Here is a 27,834-nt window from a genome sequence, read left to right on the forward strand (position 1 = left end):
CAATCCCTAATAGGGCCGGCGGTGGACCGACCTGCCCGCACCGTGCTGTATCACCCATATAAATGCCCGGTTCGACTCAGCCAAGGCGTCCGCTAGTTGGGTGTATTCCTCCAGAGTAGGCCCGACTTCGCTCCCGAATGAGACGTAGATCACTGACTGACGTGGCTTCGAATCCAACCATTGGATCACCTGGTCTTCTGTGTAATTGGACTGGCGGTTCGGTCTGATCTGCCCGTCGTGAAGAACTGAACCGGATGCTTTCCAGTACTCTTCTGGTAGTAGCGGTCCGACGCCCCAGACAGGAATTCCGATGTAATTTGCGACGTATTCAATGAATGGACGCTCCAAATCGTCACACGTGTTGATCAACACCGCAATCGATCCATTCACCTCGTCCAGCCACGGCGGTTGATGACCTGGAGCGGGCGGACCAAATTTATGACCGCCGGCCGGTCCAGGGAAACCTGGTGGCGGACCAACTGCAGGAGGTCCGCGAAAACTGGGTGGCATACCTGCTGCGGGGGGTCCACCTAAACTGGGTGCCGGTCCACCAGGTCCTCCTGGCGGAGGTCCATGAGCCGGTCGTTTAACATCGGAATAAGTCAAGGCCACGTCTTCGGGTAACCCCGGTAGGATCCGGATCTCCCCGGCTTAATATCATCAACGTTGGCCTTCCACGCCGCGTACTCCATAGCGGCGGCGCACGCGCCGGAGGTAAAAAAGGACACCGCCGGAATACCAAACTTGGCGAAGAACCCTTTGCTCCAGCTCATCATGACGTCGATCACAACAACAACGGGTCGGGTTGGCCCATTCACCCTTGTCGATAGGAACTCCTCAATGGCCTCACCCATTTGCTGGTGGCGGCGCTGGAAGGGATTGCTCCCTGGCCCGGGCGGAAATCCGTGTCCGGGGCCCTCGGCGGCCTCCGATGGCGGTGGAAGCGGTGGGCTATCGGGGAGTTCGGCGATCTCGACGAGGGGGTGGCGGCGGATGGAGGGGGGGACGGAAGAGGAGAGGGCGGAGGAGACGAGGAGAGTGACTCTGAAATTGCGAGAGGAAAGGTGGTTGCAGAGCTCGGCGCAGGGAAGAGATGGGCCTGCCCGAAGAACGGTACTACCATGATCCCTCCATCGGTCGCCATGTTTGCTTTCTTCGATCTGTTGGTGGATCCAATCTATGTAGAGCTCGTGCTATATATACATGTAGTAGTTGAGCTCAACAGTGAGAGAGAGAGAGAGAGTTAAGCTTAGAGACGAAGAAATTAAAAGAGGGGTTTTTACCGTAGGAGTATTGAATGTTTGCTGTGGAGTAGGGTTTTGACTGTTTGGTGGAAGGAGGAGGCCACGGACTTTTACAAAGGCGGCAACCGTCCTCGGTGGTCGGCGTTTTCAGACTCAAGACTCAGACTGGGATGCTTTGCTTGGACAGGTAAGCTTGGATAAAACAAGATTTTTTTTTTTTTTCAGGATAAAACAAGATCATTTTAAATTCTTCACTTTCTATTTGAGTCATGGAAATTTTTTAAAATATTATATACCTATATATATATTTATAAAACATTAATATAATATTATAATTTTTAAATCAATTATTGTTTGCAGGATTCATTCTCATGAAAAACGAGTTTCATAATGACTTATCTCTTTCAAAAATGTGTTTGTTCAGTTACATTAACTCTAATTTGTTAATTAATTTTAAAAATATATATTCTTATAATTTTGAAAGTTACTAAAACTCCTCGAAATATTTCTCTATATATGCAAATAGCTCAAACCACAAAAATTTCAAATATAATATACACAAACTTTTATCATGCGGTTTTGTTTATAAATCTAATCCAATCAAAAAGATGCAAAGTAAAGCTCTGTCTTTTACTCTTTTTTTTTTTTTTGGATAAATAAAAGTGCTTCTAAACTTATGATAAAATAATGAAAATGTTTTTTAGGTCTATAATATTATATTCATAAAAATTAAATAATCAATATTATATATATGATTTATTTTTATGAAATAGTATATAATATCAATATATGCAAACATATTCTATATATGAAACACAAAATATATATTTTTTATTACATTTAATTGTATATAAAAATAATATTCTTATTAATTCTAAAAACTATATAGTGAAAAAACTGTTCCAAAATAGTTTGAAACAGTTTAATTATCTTTGCGTTCCTTGCAAAATATATTCAGTAATATTTTGTGTGTTTTAGACTTCTTAATCTCCAGGATGTGAAGTTTTAGCATCTGAATGTTGTATGTGTTTATATATATATATATATATATATGGGGCAAGAAGTAATTTTTTGATAAATTTAAAATTTAAATAAAATAATTTATTTATTTTATTTTTATAATAATAATATATTATTAAATAATTTTTGATAAATATCAATTTATAATCATAAATAATTTATTTTGTGATTGATATACATAAAAATAATTTATGGATAACATGAAAAGAGAAACCTAAATTATTTGGGTTAGTTCAATGAAGAATGAATGATTGTGGCTTTTAGTTAGTTGGGGTCACAGATCACCTCGCAACAAACGCCATTTTGGCGTGCAGATAAGATACGGGAATTGGGAAGTGGATTGAATCCGAATCCGACCTCCTCCTACTTTTCAACCTTCTTCTGCAGGGAGACTGGATGTCGGCAACTCTTCTCCTATCACTATCACATCCATCCACGCTTTCCTCTTCTAATTAAACAAACGCTTTGGCTGGCTGGCTGGCTGGCTCCACCACCACGAAACTTCTGCCTTGAACGACGACGATGGGAGGGTTCCTTCTCCGACCTTGTGGTGGAGGAGAAGTGAAGGAACATAGTGGAGTGGAGGCGGAAGGTGAAGTAGTTTGGGAAGAATTGTGGGGTTGTGGGAGGGGTGAGTGAAGATAATATTAATGGGCTTTGAGATGGTGGCTGTTTCCATGAGAGATGAAAATGAAATTACAAGTCGTTGGTTCTAAATATCATAATATAAGAACGACTTTACTTTGGGTTGTTATTAATTATGTCTTACAACATTGGATGAAAGGTAATGACTGTAGCAGTGGTAGTGGTAGTAATAGAGTAGTAGAAGATGATGAGATACACACACACACACACACTAAGTCGCATTTAAGCATTTTGGTGGATAAACTCCCTAAAGGCATCCAGGGCAGCCGCCGAACTGGCCGGAAAACCCGACCCAAATCTGGCCCGGACCGCCTTTGCCCTCCGGTGAACTTCTCGGTCACACATTAGCCTCTCTATGCCCTCTGCTATGTCCTTTCTCGCCACCTCCACCGAGCCCTCCCGCAACGCCATGGCCCCAATCTGGAGATGCTTCACCACCAGCTTGGCATTGAAAATCTGATCACCCCTAACGGGCCACGCCAAAACGGGCACGCCCAGCACCGCCGCCTCCGCCGTCGAGTTCCACCCGCCGTGCGACAAAAATCCGCCGGCCGCTGGGTGGCTCAGTATCAGCAGTTGTGGGGCCCACCCCCTTATGATCAACCCTCTATCCCCAACCTTGCTGGCCAAGCCATGTGGGAAGTAGCTCTCTTCGCCACCCGGCCCATGTTGGATGACCCAGATAAACGGGTGGGTCGAATCCTCCAAGGCTCCGGCCAGCTCCGGGTACTCGTCCGGGGTCGGACATGTTTCGGTCCCGAATGACACGTAGAGGACTGAGCCACGTGGCTTGGAATCCAGCCACTGGATCAGCTCATCATCCGTGTAGTTAGATTCGCGCTTTGGAGGTCGGATCTGACGCTCGAGAATGAGAGATCCGGGCCGCGAGGTCCAGCACAGTTCGGGCAATAGCGGGCCCACAGCCCAAACCGGGAGCCCGATTTGATCGGATAGGTAATCGAGAAACGGACGCTCCAGATCGTCGCACGTGTTGAACATCAGTCCTACTGAGCCCTCGATCATCGGCACCCACGGCGGCTGGTAGCCGGGCTTTGGACCGCCACGGCGGGACTGGACGTCGAGGTAGTTCAGGCGCATCTCCGGCGGCAGGCCGGCAATGGGTCGGGCCTCGCCGGGGTTCATACTGTGGGCGTCGGATTTCCACGCGCCCCACTCCATGGCGGCGGCGGAGGCGCCGAAGGTGAAGAAGCTGACGACGGGGACGCGGAACTTCCAGAAGATATGTTTGGTCCAACCCACCTTGAAATCGACGACGGCGCAGAGAGGGCGGCGGGTAGAGATGTGGGTCTCGAGATCCGAGGCGAATTGGTCTCGGGCCGGGTCCTGGTGGTGGTGCGGGGAGGCGGGGAGCGAAGAGAGGGCAGCGGTGCGGTGGCGGAAGGAGGGAGGGAGGGAGGGAAGGAGGTTGGAGGGGAGGAGGAGGAGGGTAGTGGTTGTGCAATTTGGGGAGGAGATGAGGTGGCAGAGCTCTATGGAGGGGAAGAGGTGACCCGAGCCGATTGAAGGGAGCACAAATATCTCACTCCCATCTCCACTACTGGTACTGGTTGCCATTCGTTAAAAGAATAGGAGTCTCCAAAGAAACGGATTCTGGGCAGTGAAGACGCCAAAGGGTATTGATATTCTAATTATAAACCTCTCTTTTTTCTTTCTTTTTATCATTATATCACTAAATTACCATAATCGTGATATATATATATATATAGATATATACTTGATGCAACTTTTGCAAAGTTAATTGAAAACTATTGAATAAATAAAATAATTTACTCAAATTACATCCACAGTACGTCTCCCTTCTGCTTCTATGCACCTGAAGTCGCACCAATTTAAGGCAATGAAGCTGGATTACCATTGTGATTAGTGCTGGTGGGCATGTGTATCAAATTTGCTGCATTTAGGGAGCCGTACTTCTTCTATGCAGAATATACATTAATCTCAATCTTCCATGAATCGCGTGATAGTAAAATGCTTTGAAGAGCTCCCCGAAGATCTGCACAACTGAAAAGATAGATAGAAGAACGCAGCAGAACAGGGTGAGTATTGATGTTGGATTGTTCAATTCACCACTCAAGCCAAAAGCAGAGGCATCGTCAAGAAACCCTACCCAATGGTGAATGTTTTTAACTTCCAGAAAAATTGTATGTGATATTTAACTTCCTCCTCGTTCTCTCTTTTCTTAAGTCTCTCCTTGATTTATCTCCCTCCATTTCTCTCTCCCTCTCCGCAGGCACTAGCATAGGTTCAATGAGCCTAAATTTAGATTTATCCACAATGAACCCAGTTCATCGTAATTTATCACAGGTGAACCTGGATCAGGCACCTGGGTTCGTCTTTTCTTTGTATTTGAATAACCTAGTGGCGAGTGGCCGCCGGCAACCAGTTGCTTCTTCTTTAGTTATTTTCTATTTTTCTTAAATTAGAGAAGAGAGGAGAGAGAAATGAAAGAGCACAGAGTGAAGGGTAAAAAAGCTATTTTATTCTTTTATTTAACAATAGAGAAGGTTATTGTTATTTTTGAAACATGAAGGGTAGTTTCTGCAATTACGCCAAACTTTAGGGGTGGTTTAGTAGTCTGTATCACAGAATAAGAAATAGAATTAAATCTAATGGTGAATTCTAGGGTACCCAGGGACACCCCTTGAATTGCACTGCACCCTTTCATGTTATACCGCACAACTCCTTTGTTTTTGCACTGTTGTCTCTTGTTTCTACACTGGACTCATTGGGTACCGGTGCCCAAGAGGCATTGTAGAGGGCCCCGAATTTAATTTGTTTATGTTTTCTACAACTCATTCTTCTTTCCGTTTTAACAAACTTACCAATTTCAGACTCTCAAATCAGTTATTTACTACCATGTGGACCTAAACAAGCTACAGATATGGATCCTTCAGCTTGTTTTCACATTGAGGATGGCAAAGAGGACTTTTTGGCAATAGTTTAGCGAGTCACTGGATGACTGCACAAATGTAACGTTTAGATATATCCTTATTGACAGTCTAAGATCACAATAATCTTTAGATTTTACCATTCCACATGTGCTGTTATCTGGCCGTGACACAGAAATGCGGAAACATTCATTGCTACTGAACATGGAAAAAGGAAAGAGGAAACTGTCCAACTAAACAACATGGATAGTAAATAGTGAAAAACTGTCTTTTTGTTTGCTCTTGTGGAAGTAGGATTTGTTAGAAGAATAAAGGTTTTAATTTGAGGAAAGTTAAAGTGTGTCTTAAGTTAAACAGAATTTCATGAACTAACACTAAAATTTGTTCACTAAAAGAGAATTAGTAACAATAGAAAGAAAAAACTTACCAGTAAGCAATCTGATACTTTGAAAGGCACAATCTGCAAAATTGAGAGATTAGATGTATCATGTTCTGAAAGCCATGGATTTTGTTATCTCAAATATTATTGAACAAGAAGTTTCTCACCTGTGGCCGTGGACCTTCTTAGTGGCAGTTCAGGCTGATGGAAGAATATCCAAGGCAACTTCCTTGAGGGATGGCATTTCTTCCTGCTCATGTAAGCAAACATATTTGCCCCTTACTTTTCTAAGCACCTTCCAGTTACCAGGATAGCACCTAAAACAAAAAGGAATCAGTCATTGAAAAGTGATCCCCTAAAATATAAAATACCAGGAGCATAACTAGTAGTACACTGAGGAGATACAAATTTTTTAGTAATAAGCATTGTAAGTTTCCAGATTTTTAGAGGATATAAAGCTTAGTTGTGATTGGCAAAGCTCAAGCCTTCAAGATAAGAATGTAGTTTCAGTACAGAGCTATATTTTGTGCAAATATTGGTAATGACTTCTTGAATCTTCCAGCAGATAATATGAAGCTTTTGATTCGTTTGACCCATCAGTGAAGAATTTAGCAAGTTCCAAACCTGAAAAGAGTTCCTCCTTTGAATCCTTTGAAATTGTGAATGTAATACACGGTCTCCATCTTTGGAAAGAGCGTCTTAGAAAGTGCAGCAAGCTTTGGATAAAAGAATGATGGATAATCTTAGTTCATTTCAAGGATCACTATGATCTGAGAATTGAATATGTACTTGAAGAAGATTGTTGTTAGAAATAGTAAAGGAAAATCACCTCCTTAACTCTTTTATATTGCACAACTATATGTGTATTCGGAGTTTTAAAAAAAAACCTTTCTATTTTCAAAAGGATTTAGTGGCCAGAGAAATGTTTCAATGGTCCTATTTTCTCCCTCTCCACCTCCCCTGCCTTAAAGGATACACCCTGATCTGATGCGGTCAAGTTCCCCATTGAATATAATCAGTTTCCGGATCGTATTTGCAACAGCTTCATTATAAAGCTCTTCCACCACAAGCATCTCTGGATTGCAAAAGAAGTGGCAATGAGACAAGTTATAGCGTACAAGAGTATTGTAAACAAGAAAACATGGACTCTAAGCTTACCGTTGACATTAAAATATGGATAGGCAACTAGGAAGAGTTCATCTCCTTGCTTCACACGGTCAGCCATTTTAACTTTTGAGACAAATCCAAAATCCTCAAACAGAGAAGGTTTCGTCAGATAGTCCAACTTAAATGAAGCTCCTCCAAAAGCTAAATTTCTTGCAAATTTAACCTCATTAGCCTCTGGAAAAAACTGAAAAGTTTTGATGGAAAATTTATTAGTGTAAATTCCATTATAGAATAGAAGAAATCTGATCGAGTAGCCCTGTAAATATTGAATAATGATATCAAAATATCAGTCAATCTGGAAGGGAATCCCCAATTCATGAGGCTCCCTGCTTTGTTAGGGTTGGGGGAGGGTCATACTTTTATGTAGCCCTACCATTGCTTTGCAAAGAGGATATTTCCACAACTTGAACTAGTAACCTCCTAGTTAGAAATGAGCAACCTTACCATTCTACAATTCTTCAAAACAAGAAGAAAAATCTTGCTAATTTTGAAAATGATATAGGACATGCAACAATAAAACAGCTTTTCAATCCTTGTAAAATCCTCTGGCTCCATCAAAACTTAGGTCCACAGGAAAACTCAAAATCACTAATGATACGAGCCATTCATTCAAAGCCAACGCATTAAGGCCTTTCAACATGCAATGGAAAAAGCTTACTAGATTTTTACCCCTAAAACTCATGATGCCTGAGTAGCTGGAATTCTGGAAAAATCATTGATTTGCTTGTTATAAGATTACAAGCAAAAACAGTGTTCCCTACAAATTAACAAAATAGGCATATTTACAATTAAAATCGTTCTTTCAATCCTTATAGGTAGAAACTAAGAAAATGTTCCAAACCATGGAGACATACTATTCTGGTCCGCGTAGCTTTTTCTGGACTGATGAGGAGGTCGCAGAACTCACGAATCAATTGCATACTTCCAGTCATTTCTATACCACCTTCACCATCACCTATACCAACATTATGTAGAAAAAGGGACCACACAAGTCAAGGGAATATCTGCCAGGACATTAATGAGCAAGGAAAAAAATAAAGAAAACAATAAACCAAGCCTTGATCCCACTATGTGGGAGCTACATGAATTCTAGCTTGCCATTCATTTCTTTCTATGGCCTTTACAAATAATATCATACATTGATGTCCCCCACCAAGTTTTTTTTTGGTCCTCCTTTACCTCTTTTGCTAGATGCTCAACACTTTGCTCACAAGAGGCTCTAGATCTTCTTCTTACATGACTAAATCATCTTAGGATCATGATATTTGTATATCATTTATATACACCTTGGGCTACACAAGGCACATAAATGACATAAATACCCCTCGTCTCATCACCTTGTGTGAGGGCATTTTAGACATTGGTACATCATTATGTAGCCCAAGATGTACACAATGATGTACCAATAGCATTTTCCATCATCTTATTCATGTCTTTCAAAAAGGAAAACAAAAAAGGAAAATTGAGGAAAAGACAGCATGATACAAAGATATAACCTGGTACAGATTCGAGTCCAGCAGTTGGGAATTCAATCTCCTGTGACCAAGACTGGTTGGTCAGAACATCAATCAATTTCTAGATATGATGCGTAATTCTTTCTTCAACATTCCAAAAGGGGAAAAGAAGGTAAAGGAAGGGAGTTGAGAAGGGATAACAAAAAACACTGAACTTACCATCAGCTGTTTGTTATCCTTCAAAGCCAATTCAGTTGCTCCTTTAGCCTGTCAAGAGTTACAATTCAAAATTTATCAAATATTAGAAAAGCAATGGTTCCAAATGATATGTTTGATTCTCCTAAGAGGTTAACCTCTGTCCAAGTCAAAAGAAAGAAAGAAAGAAAGTTGAAGTAAAAGGAACAGGAAAAAAAAAATAGATAGTAAAAGAGAAACATGATAATGAATCCAATAGAAAGAATGAGATATAACGAAGAAACTAGAAAAATGAGGAGATATCATAAACTAATTTCAATAACTAGAATTTATCTCCTTTTTTAGGGCTTATTTGTGATCATAATTCATAAATCAGCAGAAAATGCCCCAGCTAGGAGCCCAGGAGGTTTCTCCTAAAAAACATTTGACACTAAAGTTGCTAAACAATTTTTTTCCTTTTACATTGCCTTTCAAATAGAAAGGGTCTGGAAAATGAATAAAGAATGCAGGCTCAATAGATGATAATGTATCCAGGCATCCAGTTAATAATCCATACATCATTGTTTTAGTAAAATGTCGAAGGTTACAGGATTAGGAATATAGGATCCGGCTATGATTAGATTCTGACAAAAAACATAGCATCCATGATTCTCTAAAAAAGGCTTTTGATTCAACTCCAATGTTGGCTCAAATTACTTGGAAGAGCTTGATTGATTCAAATCTCAAGTTTACTGATGAACTAATGGTCAAATAAATATCTTCCTTCTCGAACCTCAAAATGTTTGATGCAGGAACTTGTAACTGAAGCATTAAATGAACAAATAATGAGAAAAAAGAAGAAATGGTGACAGAAACACAGTAAAAACTCACTTGTTCAAGAAGTTCAGAGTAATCACCGGGAAACGGAACATCAAACCCGACGGAAGCATCGCTATTTCCGGAAACTGAATTTGTCGCAATATCAAGATTTCTGGATACGTTCAATGCTACGCTTTTTCTGCTAGCTAAATTCACACCCTTGTCAATATTGAAGCTTCTACAATTACAACCCTGAAAGCGAATCAATCAATTCAGTCGATGAAAGATTGCACAATGAGGAAACAAATTCAATCAAAATTGCATTTCGCCAGAAACAAGGCAGCTAACTGATTCCCGAGAAAACAGAGCGAATTACAAAAGAAAACGAGGGTGTTCTTGGTGGAATCTGGGGTTTCCTTGAAGAAATTAAGACCCATTTTTCACTTGGAACCACATTTTCTTGAGTGTGCCGCCTTGGTTCAGTATTCCAACGTTTTCTATGCAACCAACCAAAGGAAAGAGAGAAAGAAAGCGTCAAACCTGTCTACTTGGAAGAGACGGAATTGCGATCGGCGGCCTATACTCCACAAGGGTTCCCGATAACGGCATTTGCAAACCACAGAGACTAAACACAGAGAGAGAGAGAGAGAGAGAGACCTTGGAAAGTTCTTCGCGATGGCACGTGTCATATCAAGGCAACGAGGGAGTTTATTGTCATTTTTAATAAGCTAGAGGTTATTTTTGCCAAATGTTGAGTAAATTTCTTCATTTATAACTTAATATTTTTTTTTTTTTTTTGATGTTATCATTAAAATTCACCCTTGAATATTTATTAAACCATGTTACGTGTATCGATGAGATGACAAGCTCAATGATTGAATCAGACTTTATTATTGATAAAGTTCGATCATCAAGTTATCACGATTATGAGAAGTTCAGAGTTCATGAAATTTAATCATATCATCTTCTTTGATAATCCTCGTTCGAATAAAGTACCATTTTTCATATTTATTTACAATCCGCTTGTTATGACTGTCCCTTCACTCGCTGTTTGTTTCATTCTCTGCATAAGATAAATCTGTGCCTGAGATGGAGCTCTCTGAGGTCAAGTAAAAGAGCGGGAAACTATCGCCTCATTTTTTCCTCCTTTCACGCCTTGCCATTGCTGTCAAAGGAGATGGTTTTTCTTCATTTTTGATTGACTTCAACAATTCTGAAGAGGTTTTATCTACACTTTCAGTGGGAAACCAAATTAGGGCTAGTCAAATGGGGGCAAGGATTAGGCAAACTTCCAAGGCTAAGTGCGATTAGAGTACTGTCATTAATCATGAGGATGGAAGCAGTACCATTGGGAGAAAAAGGGCAACCTCCACACCTTATTGCGGTATTCTCTGAGATTGTTGCTGCATTAATGCACTCAATCAATTTCATAAAATTGTGGCACTCTATACTTTGATTGTTGCATGAAAACAGTTCGATAATCATAGATATTGGTTCTATTTCATTGCACGAGGCACGTGATGTCGTCTTTGGGTGATCATAGGTATTGTAGTTGGCATTGAGATGGACGTTATGAGAAGATGTGAAGTAAGCAATGAAAGATGAAAAAAAGGGGCTGGAATGAAGCTGATGAAGCAGACTTTGTTGAGTTAGATAGATTAAACTCTAGTTCTGACATCGACTCAGATTCAAATGGTGTATTTGTGTGGCTTGGAGATGCCGGTTGAGGGGATGCACCCATAGATCACATGGTAAATTGATGTGGAATGTGACTGCGAGACTTACTCTGCAAGCGAGAGTCTATTTCCTTTGGCAATAGCATAATAACTTATGCTTTTGTGATAATGAACCAACCTCACTCAAATTACTTACTAGATTTAAATTTCTATTTGGACTCCTTTGTCCTCAATGTGCTTCCCTCGATCATTACAAGGTTTGGCTTTTGCTTATTATGGACGTCTTCCATCTTTATGTATTATCTAGACCAGAGCTAGCCTTGGGCCAAAACTACTAGGGCTATAGCCCGAGGTCCACAACTGAGCGGGTTCAAAAAAAAATTTTAAGCCTATGTATATATGTGTATAAAAAATTAAAAAAAAAAATTAACAAAAGAAGATTCGAAGCATGTAGACTCAAATATATAATTTTCGTTTTTTAATGCAATATTTACAATGCGGGGTACTTTTTTTCCCTCGTTTGGGATTTTATCCCTATTGAGTTTTCTCCAAACAAGGTTTTAATGAGGCTCCAAAGTATTCTTCCTTATTTTTTGTAAATTCTTATAATTTTAATAAGATTAATTAGTTGATAAATTTTATTTTTTTATTTAATTTGTATAAAAGGGCACACTTGATAAAATTTGCCCGGAGCCTTAGAAAACTCAGAACCGGCTTTGATCTAGATCCTTTTATTGTCATTGTGTCTGGATGCTATTTCAGATACTTCTGATTATCTTGTCTAGAAGTGTATTTGTTCTTCAAGGCTTTTAGTGTATTTGTTCTGCAGGACTTTTGGAAACGTTGTTCCTCATTCTGTCTTGTTTTTTGGCTGTCTACCTATGTTGTTGTCATCATTAGGAGCAGATTCATCCTGTTTCAAATGTCATTATGGGAGGAGTTCATACCGGAAGCTTGGTGGCATTGGATATGGTGGTGTACCATGCTTTTCAACCTTGGGGCCTTCTGGAGGTCTCGGGTGAGCCTGCTTTCATTTTCCTACTCAATTGGCTCCTATTCGGGGGTTCTTCTTCCGAGTCCTCCCATGTTCTCTTGTGCATTTTATCTCTATGGGATACTTCTTATTGTTGTCCTCCCATTTTTTATTATTTATAGTTTTAGCTCCTCTCCACATTGCTTGTTTGAGGAAGCTGCGAATTTGATTCATTTGTTAGTTTGAAGTTTGGTTTGTTTCTGAGTGGCTTTGCGGGGTTCCCCTGTTGGCCTTCTTGTAATCTTTTGTTCGATTTTTTCGTTTAATTCTTTATAATATATTTTCATTTACAGAAGAAAAAAAAAAATAATGAACCAACTTGGCCATGGACCATGACCAACCAACCAATTATGCGAAGGAACACAAACAATCCACCAATTGTGCCATCGAACACAAGTGGGCCAACCTGTCCATTCTATGGTCAGTATTTTAAGAGGATTTCATCACGTGAAGCTGCACAAGGAAGCTGTCCATTCTATTTGTGCACGCACCAATGCTTAAGAAGCAATGCATGCAAGAAGAAGTGATGGTTCATTTGGTTTGTTTGACTCTTTTGTTTTTGATTTTGAGGTTCACTAGTGGAACAATATGGCTGACATGGTATTTTGTTTTGCACTTGTGAAGTTGTGGGTTCAAGTACAATATAAAATCATCAGTTTGTTCTTACTGCTGGTTATGCATGGATTTAATTCATTATATAGTTATGGCATACGTTGAAGGGTCCTTTTGTAACTAAACCTTTCATGAGACGAGCTTAACATATGAAGTGTTGAATTATAATCTCTCCAATCACATGGCCAGCTTTATCAATTAAATTGCCTATGAGAAGTCAATTGTTGTTCCTAGTGGCATACTTAGACATTGTGAGCAACTTCACTTGATTTGGTTTCCCTAGCTAGGGTGGGTTTTGTTAAGTTGAAGGGTGGGGTGCTCATTTGGGTCTTGAAAATCAATTGAAGTTGAATATTGATTTAATTTGCAGTTATTTTGGCCTTTTATTCCCTGTCTTTGAAGCTGGGTATTTTGCAGATTGATCAGTTGTCATATAATTATCCCAATATATTGTGTGGGTCAGTTGTGTTTTGACTGTCTTCTTTTGTTAATTTAGCTAATGGCAGGTAACAATCATAACAAAGTAATAAGAATTTACAAAGATCAAAGATATAAGAAATTCAGTGCCATGTAACATTGCAAATCATAATACACACACACACACACACACACATATATAGAGAGAGAGAGAGAGAGGGAGAGAGAGAGAGAGAGAATTAAGGAATTAAAATTTGGAAAGTTGAGTAACACAAAGATGAAAAGAAAATGAAAATGAAAAGGTGGATGGGTTTTAGAGATATCGTTGCATGTAGTCGACCACTGTGGTGTAGTTGACTTGGGGGTAAAGCTTGGAGGCTTCTTCTCCATCAGCTCCGATTTCGAAGTTTGTAAGGCATCCTTCGTAGAAGAAGTGATAGAAATGTGTCAATCCAACTTGCTCTGCGAAATCTAGTTCTGCTAATTACAAAAATGAATCAAAAAATCAAATCATTGACGACACAAGAAAAGGACATGTGTGTATATATGTATGTATGCGTGACCTTTCATGGGGGCTAGAAACTCTTCCTTGGAGAGGGACGACTTGAGGAGCTCCTTCCCAATGAGCTTCTCCCATATCTGAACAACTTCTCTCTGAGAAAGGATGTTTTCCGGCGGCCGGAGGTACAGTGTCTTGTTTAGGGTCCGAGGATCGTCGATGGTTTTGATGGTGTACATGGCGATGTCATCTTCATCAATATATATCGCTGCCCATATGTATATATATAGAAACTAATAGTTAACATTTATATATAGAAGAGAAGAAATTCAAATCACCATGAATGTTAACTAATGAAAGATTTGATGAAACATATATATATATATGTGTGTGTGTGTATGCATGTATGTACCTTTTTGGTTGCCGTCTCCTAACAAGACGACGTGGTCCTTTGACGGCAAAATGTGTCCGATCTGACAGAGACCGCCGAGAAAGTAGCCGGCAAAGCAGTTTGCAGAGACGTAGGTGTGGGGAATTCCGGCAACTTCGATGGCTTTTCTGATCACCATTTTTTCATCAAATGTCACTCTGCCGGGCTCCATTGCATTCTCCATTTTTGCAGGGTCTGTGCCAAACTCGGATGGAAGAAACCTCTGTGCATGGCGAACTCAATGTTACAACCCTGGGGATTATCTCGTAATTACAACCTCTTATAGACTGTTGGAGAGGTTAGGAGGTAGAAGGCGGGAAGGACTGTTGGAACAGCTGGATTAGGCGGTTAGAAGTAGTTGTATGGCTAGAGGTCCTGTGCACTCAGGAGGATTATCCATTGATTGAATGAATAAACTTCCTCCCTCTCGATCTCTCTATTCTCTCTCTCTCTCTACAATTGGAATTATTGAATTTCCAGCCCTAATTTAAGGGCTTGACAATTGTGGTATTAGAGCTGGACGATCCGACTGTGGGAAGAATTATGGAAATCACGCAATGACAGAAAAGCGAAGGACAATGCAGGGTGCTGCAGTGTAGGAAGGACAGAATGCCTATGTGAGGAATTCAGAGGTCGGTGATCAAGCAGCAATGGCCGAGGGAATGCGATTGAAGCAGCTGGAGACTAGGCTAGAATCAATGGAGTTCGGAGCGATCCATACCCAAGACACCCTACGCCAAATGTGAGAGGAATTGGCCAAGTGGAGAGAAACCATGCAAGCGGCCATGGAGAAGCAACAAGAAGCGATGAACCGGTGCCAAGAAACGGTAGAATTGCAAGGACGAAGGATCGATAGCGTGCAAAGCAGGCTGTCTTTCCTACCCCAATTCCGTTTATTGCCAGAATATCCCCCAAGACAGACCTTTGGCCCGATCTTGCCACCCCAGGGCAACCGTTCAAGCACACAAGGGATTCTTGACGAAGTAGATCAGGGTGCAATTCAAGAAGTTACTGGAAGGAATCAACAACAATGGACTCAGAACCGTGTTCCAATGCCAAGATTGGAGATTCCAATGTTTGAAGGAGAGAAACCATGGTGGTGGGTAAGAAGGTGTGGAAGATTTTTTCAATTCTACCGAGTCCCTGAAGATCAAAAGATAAATTTGGCATTAGCCTATTTGAATGAAGAGGCGGATTCTTGGTATCAAGGATGGGTCCAAGATGAAGGAATGCATGGAAGCTAGGCAGAATTTGCTGAGGGGTTATGTAAACGTTTCGAGGAGAAAAATATGGCCGATGTAGTCGAAGAATTCAGCAAGTTAAAACAAGAAGGGATTGTGGTTGAGGACCAAGCTCGATTTGAAGAGTTGAGATCTATGGTGAGTACAATGCAACCAGGACTCACCGAGCAATATTTGGTATCGGTCTCTATTAGTGGATTGAGGGAAGAATTGTGACCAACGGAAAAGATGATGACCTCTACGTCCGTGAAACAAGCTGCGGAAAAGGCTAGACTTCAAGAATTGGCCTTAGAGGCCATCTTCAAGAAACACAAAATTCCCTATAAACCAAGTATCTTAGCAGGACATTGTAGAGGGGGAAACGCGAGGCCCTTGCTCACGTGGCATAACCAACCAGCTTCCAAGGCACCAGTGAGTAACAATGAAGTAAGGGGAATTTGATAGAGCAGCGAAGGCAATTAGGGTTGTGCTTCAAATGCGGGGAAAAATATGGCCCTAGTCACCAGTGCAAAAGGCAGCTGATGAATATGAAAGGAGTTGATGGAGAAAAGACGGAAGAAGAAGCAGAAGAACAAGAAGAAGAAGAAGTAGTCGACGAAGAAGGGCTGGGGCAAGAAGAAGAAGAAGAAATGCAAAGAGAGGAAGGAGGGGAGCATGCATTGAAAGAAAGCCCTATGGGATAGATTATAAAAGTGAAAGGCTAGGTGGGGAAACGGAGATTAATGGTGCTTATCGACAGTGGAAGTACTCACAGCTTCCTAAGTGAAGCCATAGCTACAAGCCTTAAGTGTCACATGATAGCCACAACCCTCTTGTCGGTAACTATAGCCAACGGAAGTAAAATGTACAACCACTATAAATGTATAGGATTTAAATGGATCATGCAGGGTCAGGAATTTGCAGCTGATTTGCGAATTTTAGAATTGGGTGGATGTGATATAGTATTTGGCGTAGATTGGATGAGGACTGTGAGTCCTCTAACTTTTGACTTCAACAAGTTAGAAGTCACTGTGGTAATTGAAGGGAAGAAATTGACTTTGTTTGGCAATTTGGAGCAAGGAGAGTGTAAGCTAATTGGAAGGAAAAGATTGCAGAAGATGATGTTGAAGAAGGGCGGGCAGATAGCCCAACTCTATTCTATATAGGTTATGGAAATGGAAAGTGACAGTCAATCGAAGGCAGAACTTCAACCTACCAATGCTAGCATTGATTCCCAACTCGCAAATAAGGTATGTTTTCTAGATGACTTGCATTCACTTTTGGTAGAATTTAAGGATCTATTTGCGGAACCTAATTCTTTACCACCCCAATAACCCTTGGACCACTCAACTCACCTTAAACCAAACTTAGAACCTGTCAATGTTAGAGCCCAAAGATTGAGAAGCAAATTAAAACAATGGTAGACTCAACCATCATTCAGCCCAGCCAAAGCCCCAATGCTTCCCCAGTCCTCTTTGTTAAGAAAAAGGATGGAACTTAGAGGTTTTGCATAGATTACCAACAGCTTAATTCCAACACTATAAAAAATAAGTTTCTTATACCCTTGATTGATGACCTATTGGGTGAGTTATATGGTGCAAAAATCTTCTCTAAACTAGACCTTAGGTCTGGTTACCATCAAATTCGGATGGCACCATCTGACATTCATAAAACAGCATTTAGAACCCACTAAAGGCTATACGAATTCATTGTTATGCCCTTTGGTTTAACTAATGCCCCTGCCACCTTTCAAGCTTTGATGAACCAAATTTTCCTACCCTATTTGAGGAAGTTCATCCTCGTTTTCTTTGATGACATCCTCGTTTACAGTCCCACTATTGAACACCACCTCACGCATCTTCACACTACATTTGAGATCACCAATTGTAGGTTAAGCTCTCAAAATGTACCTTTGCTGCAAAGGATGTGGAGTATTTGGGAGATATTATTTGTGGAGAAGGGGTATGAATTGATCCAAAGAAAGTGGAAGCAATGTTGGAGTGGCCTAAACCTAAAGATGTGAAGGAGTTGAGGAGTTTCTTGAGATTGACCGGTTATTATCAGAAATTTGTGCAACACTATGGCATTATTAGCAAACCTCTCACTGAGAGGCTGAAGAAAGAAGGCTTTCATTGGAATCCCAAGGTGGAAGCAGCATTCTTAGCCCTTAAGAAATCCATGTCTATGGCCCCAATATTAGCTCTTCCAAATTTTTCTAAACCCTTTACAGTTGAGACAGATGCGTGTGAAACCGGTGTGGGAGCTGTGTTGGTACAGAAAGGGCGACCATTGGCTTTTAAAAGTCAAGCATTGTCTCAAAGACACTTGAAGTTAAGTGTTTATGACAAGGAACTGTTGGCAGTGCTTGGGGTAATTGATAAGTGGCGTCATTATTTGGAGAGCCAACCATTTGTGATCTGCACAGACCATGAGAGCCTACAATTTCTAGCCCAACAAAGGCTGCATACCCAATTATAGAGGAAATGTATTTCTAAACTCATGGGGTTGGATTATACTATTCAGTATCGACGAGGTAAGGAAAACATAGTAGCTGACACACTGTCAAGACGAAACGAAAATGCAGCCTGCCAAGCTATTACAGCTGTAGTGTCAGAGTGGATGACGGAGTTAGAAGCTAGCTATGGGCAGTTGGAGTGGCTTCAGGGTATTATGGCACAGTTGGCAGTGCAACCTACTGCAATGGCAAACTATACATTGTCCAATGGATTGATCAGGTACAAGGGCAGATTGGTAGTAGGAGATGACAATGCTTTAAAGGATAAAATATTGTGGGCCCTTCATTGTTCGCCTTTGGGTGGTCACTCAAGGATACGAGCTACTTATCAAAAGGTCAAGTAATTATTCTTTTAGCCTAAACAAAGGGCAGATGTGGTGAAATTTGTGATGTCATGTGTAGTATGCCAACGATGTAAGCATAACATATGGCTTACCTTGGATTGTTGCAGCCTTTGGCAATGCCCCAGTAAGCATGGGAGGGGCTCTATATGGACTTTGTGGAGGGTTTACCCCGGTCGGAAGGCAAAGATGTAATTATGGTGGTGGTAGATCGTTTGACAAAATTTGGGCATTTCATTAGTCTCTCTCATCCATTTACTACACAAGAGGTGGCACGGACATTCTTGGATAGGATGGCCAACATACATGGTATTCCTAAAACTATTGTCTCGGATAGAGACAAGGTATTCACAAGTTCGTTTTGGTAAGAACTATTCCAGAAGTTGGGAGTAGGTTAATGTCTGTCCACTGCCTATCACCCTCAAACGGATGGCCAAACAGAAAGGCTTAACCAGTGTCTAGAGGCATACTTGAGGTGTATGTGCTTCACTAACCCTAAGAGCTGGAATAGGTGGTTGTCGTTAGCACAATGATGGTACAATACCAGCTACCTCAATGCTATTAGCAGGAGTCCTTTCGAAGCCATGTTTGGGTATAAGCCCACTTTGCTACCCACCATTTCAGAGTCTTCCCCTACTATAGCTAAAGTGGAGCATTATTTCCAGCAGAGGTAGCAGTTGTTAATAGTATTAAAAAGGGAATTGGCTACTGCTCGTAACCGGATAAAGCAAATGGCAGATAGAAGGAGGACTAATAGGAGGGGCATCGGATGAAGCAAATGGCAAATAGAAGGAGGACTGATAGGACCTTTGAGATAGGTGATATGGTCTATCTCAAGGTTAGGAGGTTCTTGCAATAGCCCTCTACTTCATTACCCCCTTCTAAGTTGAGTCCCAAGTAGTTTGTACCTTACCCTATTATGGCCAAGGTAGGGCCAGTAGCATATTGGTTGCAGCTACCAAAAGGGGTGACCAGCCATCCAATGTTCCATGTTTCGTTGTTGAAGAAAGCTACAGAACCGACTGAACTTACTTGGACAGACTTACCACCAAATGCAGAAGAGGTAATTGAAACCCGCGCTATTGTGCAGAAAAGAGTGTTGTACAAAGGGAAGTTACCTATAACTCAAGTATTGGTCCAATGGTCTCATCTTCATTTGGATCACACTACTTGGGAATACCTCCCAAATCTTTTGAAGCAATTTCCACGAGCTAAGAGACTTCTCTAAATTCTTGAGGACAAGAATTATTTCAAGAAGTGGGGATTGTTACGAACTGGGGATTATCTTGTAATTACTACCTCTTATAGACTGTTGGAGAGGGTTAGGAGATAGAAGGCGGGAAGGACTGTTGCAACAGCTAGATTAGGCTGTTAGGCGATTAGAAGAAGTAGTTGTATGGCTAAAGGTCCTATTAATAAGAGACCTACAGCACTCAGGAGGATTACCGATTGATTGAATGAATAAACTTCCTCCCTCTTGATCTCTCTGTTCTTTCTATTCTCTCTTTCTCTCTCTCTCGTTCTACAATCAAAATTACCGAATTGCCAGCCCTAATTCAAGGACTTGACACTCAAATCCAATCACAAGGGTTAAAAAATGAAGACGAAATTAAACAAACACAAACAGATCCAACATCTAACCCTAGCTATAGTTCATGCTTTACCTTGACATTCCCGGCCTCTTTAATGGCATCGACGAGCTTGAGCTGGAGCAGAATCTGGTGGCTGCGGAAGTGAACTCCGGAGATTGCACAGATGACGACGTCCACCAACTTCACTGCGTCGACAAGGCTCTTGTGATCGCTGAAGGAAGCAGTGACCAGCCTGGCTCCTTGCTGCTTGAACGACAGCAACATCTGAACTTTGTCAATGTCGAGGCCGATCTCCGGCCGGAAGAGCACGTAGGTTTCGTGGCCTTCAGCCAAAGATGCCCTCACCAGCCTCTTCCCCAAGTACCCAGTTCCCCCTACAATCAGAACTTTGCTCTTCGCCGCCGCTGCCATCTCTCTCTCTCTCTCTCTCTGATGTTTCGTTTCATCGACCCTTTAATTTATGGTTTTCTTTGTACGAGACTTGAAGATTTTCTCTCTGAGCATGTGAAGAAATTAATAACCTACCTTAATTCGCAAACCAACTGTCGGTTGTTGGTTGGGTTTCTTGTCTTCAAAGTCAGGAGATCAGATTTAGGTTGACCTCCTGTCCAACTGATTGATTAATTATATATATATATATAAGGTAATGTTATAAAATATAATATATTTATTATTAATTAAAAGAGTGGTGTGTGGGCCCTCACACCCCCCATAAGACCCACACCCCCTCTCTCAAATTGCCCGCGTTAGGCAATTATATATTGCCTGATTGAATAATATATATTCAGTCAGGCACCTAACATTCACCTACACAAGCATATATTATTCAATTATATATTAACCACAGTCTAATATTCTCCTAATTGAATATATATTATTCTTGCAATAATTTTATGCAGCTAAAAATTCATTGAAGTGGCATTTTCCTACAACATATGTACATATTAGTAATTAATTAATTATTTATTAATGTTGTATAATTAAAATATTGGGTCTCATTGCAAATGTGCACTTAAATTAAGTTGATTTTAGAAATAGGGTGTCTTTCATAAAATTACGTTACATTGTATGTGGCTTTGCATTCAAAAGACGAAATTTAAAAATGATGGTGCCAGGGGGTTGAAATAGAGGGAAAAATTAGACATCGAAGACATACCATGCCCACTTTCATGTGAATGCGTAACCAAGTGAGAGCCATCACCCTGAACTTCTGAATCAATTCTGCAATATCAAAGTTATGTTGAAATAACAAACTACAATTCTTTCATGTGACAAAGACCACATAAAGGGAAACAGATAAATGAAAACATTGGGAAGACTTTATTTTCACCCTTTTTTTCCCTCCAAAAAATTAAAATAGAAGAGAAGGAATATCTGAATCACCTTTCAAGGTCATAACCTCCCACTCCCAAAACAAAATCCATGTCAACAACCCCATGTTTAGCGAGCTTTATTTGAGCCATCCCATTGATATGCTGGCAAAAGCACAAAGAATATCCATCCAAAACTCAATAGCATATCAACAAAGGTGGATGCAGAAAAGAAGGAAATGACTATCAGTCTTGAGTTGAAACTCCTTTATGATTTTGCCATCACAAAACCAGCCCAACTTTAGAGGAAAAAAGTTCCTGTCAGTTACAAATCACCTACACAAGCATTTGCAGCATCCTCAATTAAACCAAGAAATTCATACTCTCTTATTTAGTAAGAAAGTCATACAAAATAAAATAAAATAAATAATTAAACTGACTATTCAGAATATTTTTTAAGACCATTAACTATGTCTGATACCAAAGCGTACGGTTCAAATGTTGTAATAGTAATTCTACAAAGTACTTGAATCAGTACATGGAGAAAAGACGGGACATGATAAACGCACATCAATATAGTAATACTCAAAACATGCAATCATCGAAAATAGATGAGACATCCACTTGGAAAAAAAACAGAAGAGGAAACCTACCTTAATTCTCTTGGTCAAAATGTCCAACTCAGCCTCAGTCACCAAATCTATCTGCCAGTATTATTTGGAAAAAAAGAGAAACACAGATCAAGATAGGAGCATAAAATCCACATAGATTCCAAATAGAAGACACTACCACTGTTTCATGTTGAAGGGAAAAATCAAAGAAGAAAAAAGAAAAGGAAAGAAAGAAAGAAAAGAAGAATAAGTTGGAAGATATCTAATTTTACCTTGTTCAGAATAATACGATCTGCATAGGCAATCTGTTCCACTGCCTCATTCACCACAAATCTCAGTTTCTCCTCATTTAGATGCTGCATGGCATGCTTACAGTCAACCAAAATAACAACGCCATCAAGTGTTATATAACGTGAAACCAGCTCATCAGCACAGAATGTTTCAATAACAGAAGCTGGCTTTGCAAGGCCTGTAAAAGAAGCATCAACAGATAAATGAAACATCAAAGCCATTAATAACTTCAACCTAGGTATGTGAACAACTGTGCTTTAAATTTCACCTAATATAATTGTTTACTATCAGTAGGATGTGAATTAGATGATAGAAAGAAACAGCACAAACATCATAACAATATACCAGAATCAAGAAGTAGAATATCACGCCTTAACTCTTTTCTATTGCACAACTATATGTGTAGTTCGGAGTTTAAAGAAAAACCTTTCCATTTTCAAAAGGATTTAGTGGCCAGAGTAATGTTTCAATGGTCCTATTTTCTCCCTCTCCACCTCCCCTGCCTTAAAGGATACACCCTGACCTGATGCGGTCAAGTTCCCCATTGAATATAATCAGTTTCTGGATCGTATTTGCAACAGCTTCGTTATAAAGCTCTTCCACCACAAGCATCTCTGGATTGCAAAAGAAGTGGCAATGAGACAAGTCATAACGTACAAGAGTATTGTAAACAACAAAACATGGACTCTAAGCTTACTGTTGACATTAAAATATGGATAGGCAACTAGGAAGAGTTCATCTTCTTGCTTCACACGGTCAGCCATTTTAACTTTTGAGACAAATCCAGAATCCTCAAACAGAGAAGGTTTTGTCAGATAGTCTAACTTAAATGAAGCTCCTCCAAAAGCTAAATTTCTTGCAAATTTAACCTCATTTGCCTCTGGGAAAAACTGAAAAGTTTTGATGGAAAATTTATCAGTGTAAATTCCACTATAGAATAGAAGAAATCTGATCAAGTAGCCCTGTAAATATTGAATAATGATATGAAAATATCCGTCAATCTGGAAGGGAATCCCCAATTCATGAGGCTCCCTGCTTTGTGAGGGTTGGGGGAGGGTCAGACTGTTGGGTTTTTGCATGGAGAATTATTTCTAGAAGATGAAGAACAGAACCTGTTAGAATGAAGATGAAGTGCGACTGGATTTATTCTAAGTTAGATTAGACAACTTAGTTGTTATATTATGAGGGATACATTAGTCTTTTGTATAGGCTAAGTAGTTAGCCTTGTAATTACGGCCCCTATGGTTTATAAATAGGAGGCGAGAGGCTGAAAGTCGGATAGAACAAATCATTCTATTATTTTCTCTGAATGCGAGTGATATTGTCGAGAGAGAGAAAGGCTTAGAGGGAAAGTTTGTCTTGATATTCTCTTGTATAGAAGGCAGTGAACTTGTGTGAGAGAGAAGAAGAGTTCTTGTAATCTTGTTCAAGCGGTTTCTAGTGGATTTGGTTCTCAGGATCAAGGCTGGATGTAGGATTGCATATTGCAATCTGAACCAGGATAAATCAGCGCCTCTTGTTTGGTTTGATTGCTCTTTTACTTTATTTTCTTTATTGTTTTTCATTTCAGTTTTTCTACAATCTGTTGTGAGTTTGATTTCTGGGTGAGAAGTGAATAGAGATTGGCAAAATAGAGTGTTGAATTGGGTTTCCAAGAGCTCCTAATCATAACACAAACTTTTATGTAGCCCTACCAATGCTTTGCAAAGAGGATATTTCCACAACTCAAACTAGTAACCTCCTAGTTAGAAATGAGCAACCTTACCATTCTACAAATCTTCAAAACAAGAAGAAAAATCTTGCTAATTAGGAAAATGATATAGGACATGCAACAATAAAACAGCTTTTCAATCCTTGTAAAATCCTCTGGCTCCATCAAAACTTAAGTCCACAGGCAAACTCAAAATCACTGATGATACGTGCCGTTCATTCAAAGCCAACACATTAAGGCTTTTCAACATGCAATAGAAAAAGCTTACTAGATTTTTACCCCTAAAACTCATGGAGCCAGAGTAGCTGGAATTCTGGAAAAAATCATTGGTTTGCTTGTTATAAGATTACAAGAAAACAGTGTTCCCTACAAATTAACAAAATAGGCATATTTACAATTAAAATCATTCTTTTCAATCCTTGTAGGTAGAAACTAAGAAAATGTTCCAAACCACAGAGACATACTGTTCTGGTCTGCGTAACTTTTTCTGGACTGATGAGGAGGCCACAGAACTCACGAATCAATTGCATAGTTCCAGTCATTTCTATACCACACTCACCATCACCTATACCAACATTATGTAGAAAAAGAGACTAGTCAAGGGAATATCTGCCAGGACATTAATAAGCAAGAAAAAAAAATACCAAGCCTTGATGCCACTATGTGGGGTCAGCTACATGAATTCTAGCTTTCCATTCATTTCTTTCTATGGCCTTTATAAATAATATCATACATAGGCGTCCCCCACCAAGTTTTTTTTCATCCTCCTCTACCTCTTTTGCTAGATACTTAACACTTTGCTCACAAGAGGCTCTAGGTCTTCTTCTTACATGACTAAATCATCTTATTCATGTCTTTCAAAAAGGAAAATTGAGGAAAAGACAGCATGATACAAAGGTATAACCTGGTACAGATTCAAGTCCAGCAGTTGGAAATTCAATCTCCTGTGACCAAGACTGGTTGGTCAGAACATCATTCAATTTCTAGATATGATGCATAATTCTTTCTTCAACATTCCAAAAGGGGAAAAGAAGGTAAAGGAAGGGATAACAAAAAACACTGAACTTACCATCAGCTGTTTGTTATCCTTCAAAGCCAATTCAGTTGCTCCTTTAGCCTGTCAAGAGTTACAATTCAAAATTTATCAAATATTAGAAAAGCAATGGGTCCAAATGATATGTTTGATTCTCCTAAGAGGTTAACCTCTGTCCAAGTAAAAAGAAAGAAAGAAAGAAAGTTGAAGTAAAAGGAACAGGAAAAAAAAAATAGATAGAAAAAGGAGAAACATGATAATGAATCCAATAGAAAGAATGAGATACAACGAAGAAAAGAGAAAAATGAGGAGATATCATAACCTGTTGGGAAAATCAGGCTATTTTCTCCAAATTCAATAGTTATCAAAACAGAATATCAATAATCCAAAAAAATCTTTTCTGATGTGGAAAATCAGATACAGCTGCTACCACAAAGCATATTAGGAAAAGTTTGGCAAAAATGATCTTTTATGATGTAAAAGATCAGACACAACTGCAACCACAGAGCATACTAAGAAACCTTGGGCTCTGATACCAATTATTGGGAAAATCGGGCTATTTTCCCCAAATTCAACTTCACCGTATAGATGAATAGTACCTTATCGGTGAATAGCGGGTGAACAATTGTACCAAAAATTGCACTAGGAAAAATGTCAAGAAAGATTGGAGGGGTCACAAGCGATCCCACTTAAAACCCAGACTTCTAAGACAAATTTTTCCTAAAGATGCACTTAATGGCACAATATATCACTAACAGTACTACAAATCATCCCAACAATTTGTATTCTCCTCTCTCATTTGTATTTCTCTTTTTGGAAATTAGTGAAGTATTTTTGGTAGTGTCCGAGGATGTAGGCTAAATTGACCTAACCTCGTTAAATTTTGGTGTTCTATTTGTTGCTATATTCAATAGTTTTTATCGAGTATATTTGTAGTAGTGTTAGTGACATATTGTGTTATTAAGTGCATGTCTAGGAAAAATCTGTCTTAGGAGTCTGGATTTTAAGTGGGATCACTTATGACCCCCCAGTCTTTCCTGGGATTTTTCCTAGTGTAATTTTTGGTGCAATTGTTCACGCACTATTCACCTATACGATATTGTTTATCTATATGATACTATTCAAGGTGAAGTTGAATTTGGGAAAAATAGCCCGATTTTCCCAACATAAACTAATTTCAATAACTAGAATTTATCTCCTTCCTTTAAAGCCCTTATTGAAGGCCTATTTTGTGATCATAATTCATAAATCAGCAGAAAATGCCCCAGCTAGGAGGTTTCTCCTAAAAAAATATTTGACACTAAAGTTGCTAAATATTTTTTTTCCTTTTACACTGCCCTTCAAATAGAAAGGGTCTAGAAAATGAATAAAGAATGCAGGCTCAATAGATGATAATGTATCCAGGCATCCAGTTAATGATCCATGCATCATTGTTTTAGTAAAATGTCGAAGGTTACAGGATTAGGAATTTAGGATCCGGCTATGATTAGATTCTGACCAAAAACACAGCATGCATGATTCTCTAAAAAAGGCTTTTGATTCAACTCCAATGTTGGCTCAAATTACTTGGAAGAGCTTGATTGATTCAAATCTCAAGTTTACTGATGAACTAATGGTCAAATAAATATCTTCCTTCTCGAACCTCAAAATGTTTGATGCAGGAACTTGTAACTGAAGCATTAAATGAACAAATAATGAGAAAAAAGAAGAAATGGTGACAGAATCACAGTAAAAACTCACTTGTTCAAGAAGTTCAGACGGAAGCATCGCTATTTCCGGAAACTGAATTTATCGCAATATCAAGATTTCTGGATACGTTCAATGCTACGCTTTTTCTGCTACTTAAATTCACACCCTTGTCAATCTTGAAGCTTCTACAATTACAACCCTGAAAGTGAAAGCGAATCAATCAATTAAGTCGATGAAAGATTGCACAATAAGGAAACAAATTCAATCAAAATTGCATTTCGCCAGAAACAAGGCAGCTAACTGATTCCCGAGAAAACAGAGCGAATTACAAAAGAAAACGAGGGAATTCTTAGTGGAATCTGGGGTTTCCTTGAAGAAATTAAGACCCATTTTTCACTTGGAACCACATTTTCTTGAGTGTGCCGTTTTGGTTCAGTATTAACCAACCAAAGGAAAGAGAGAAAGAAAGCGTCAAACCTCTCTACTTGGAAGAGACGGAATTGCGATCGGCGTCCTATACTCCACAAGGGTTCCCGATAACGGCATTTGCAAACCACACAGACTAACAGAGAGAGAGAGAGAGAGAGAGAGAGAGAGAAAGTTCTTTGCGATGGCACGTGTTATATCAAGGCGACGAGGGAGTTTATTGTCATTTTCAATAAGAAAGAGGTTATTTTTGCCAAATCATGAGTAAATTTTTCACTTATAACATAATATTATTTTGATGTTATTATTAAAACGCACCCTTAAATATTTGAGTCATATTACTCTTACATTATTGTGTACATCTTGAACTATATAATAGTATAAAAATATCCAAAATACCCTACGTCTCACTTCACCTCATTGCACCTCACAATGAAGCTCAGGGATATTTTGAACATTCTTACATCATTGTGTAGTTTAAGATATACATAATGGTATAAAAGTAATATTTTTTTAAATATTTATTCAACCGTGCTATTTATACTGATATGATAAGAGGCTCAATGACCAAATCGAACTTCATCGAACATCAAACTGGCAGGAATGGAAGAGACCTG

The 27,834-nt window shown here is 39.6% G+C and overlaps 4 protein-coding genes and 2 pseudogenes across 7 annotated transcripts; all 6 read right to left on the minus strand.

The window, feature by feature from the left end:
* LOC127786628 (indole-3-acetate beta-glucosyltransferase-like) lies at window positions 1-1,393 on the minus strand (annotated as a pseudogene).
* Window positions 1,394-2,612: 1,219 nt separating this feature from the next.
* LOC127786623 (scopoletin glucosyltransferase-like) lies at window positions 2,613-4,484 on the minus strand. Its single transcript, XM_052314130.1, has one exon. The coding sequence runs from the start codon at window positions 4,482-4,484 to the stop codon at window positions 3,132-3,134; it is 1,353 nt and encodes a 450-aa protein (XP_052170090.1). The 3' UTR covers window positions 2,613-3,131.
* Window positions 4,485-6,365: 1,881 nt separating this feature from the next.
* Window positions 6,366-10,497, minus strand: LOC127786629 (protein LPA3). 2 transcript variants are annotated; one of them, XM_052314150.1, is made up of 9 exons: window positions 10,352-10,497; window positions 9,884-10,063; window positions 9,038-9,085; window positions 8,861-8,900; window positions 8,219-8,319; window positions 7,356-7,548; window positions 7,174-7,272; window positions 6,822-6,939; window positions 6,366-6,514 (listed from the first exon to the last, which is right to left on the minus strand). In XM_052314150.1, exons 1-9 carry the CDS (start codon window positions 10,418-10,420, stop codon window positions 6,394-6,396), a joined length of 969 nt encoding a protein of 322 aa, XP_052170110.1. In that variant the 5' UTR covers window positions 10,421-10,497; the 3' UTR covers window positions 6,366-6,393. The 2 variants fall into 2 exon arrangements, with proteins under 2 accessions (XP_052170110.1, XP_052170109.1); XM_052314149.1 differs by having other exon boundaries at window positions 8,861-8,912.
* Window positions 10,498-13,684: 3,187 nt separating this feature from the next.
* LOC127786630 (bifunctional pinoresinol-lariciresinol reductase 2-like) lies at window positions 13,685-21,352 on the minus strand. 3 transcript variants are annotated; one of them, XM_052314152.1, is made up of 5 exons: window positions 21,303-21,352; window positions 20,219-20,642; window positions 14,461-14,701; window positions 14,113-14,316; window positions 13,685-14,026 (listed from the first exon to the last, which is right to left on the minus strand). In XM_052314152.1, exons 2-5 carry the CDS (start codon window positions 20,555-20,557, stop codon window positions 13,863-13,865), a joined length of 948 nt encoding a protein of 315 aa, XP_052170112.1. In that variant the 5' UTR covers window positions 20,558-20,642; window positions 21,303-21,352; the 3' UTR covers window positions 13,685-13,862. The 3 variants fall into 3 exon arrangements, with proteins under 3 accessions (XP_052170112.1, XP_052170113.1, XP_052170111.1); XM_052314153.1 differs by lacking the exon at window positions 21,303-21,352 and having other exon boundaries at window positions 13,685-13,969; window positions 20,219-21,219; XM_052314151.1 differs by lacking the exon at window positions 21,303-21,352 and having other exon boundaries at window positions 20,219-21,219.
* On the minus strand, window positions 20,943-22,579 carry LOC127786830 (uncharacterized). Its single transcript, XM_052314516.1, has 5 exons — window positions 22,340-22,579; window positions 22,110-22,160; window positions 21,530-21,621; window positions 21,303-21,367; window positions 20,943-20,953 (listed from the first exon to the last, which is right to left on the minus strand). Exons 1-5 carry the CDS (start codon window positions 22,577-22,579, stop codon window positions 20,943-20,945), a joined length of 459 nt encoding a protein of 152 aa, XP_052170476.1.
* Window positions 22,388-27,391, minus strand: LOC127786635 (uncharacterized; annotated as a pseudogene).
* Between the last annotated feature and the right edge of the window lie 443 nt (window positions 27,392-27,834).

The sequence above is a fragment of the Diospyros lotus genome, chromosome 12, assembly GCF_014633365.1.
Source record: "Diospyros lotus cultivar Yz01 chromosome 12, ASM1463336v1, whole genome shotgun sequence".
Taxonomy (NCBI): domain Eukaryota; kingdom Viridiplantae; phylum Streptophyta; class Magnoliopsida; order Ericales; family Ebenaceae; genus Diospyros; species Diospyros lotus.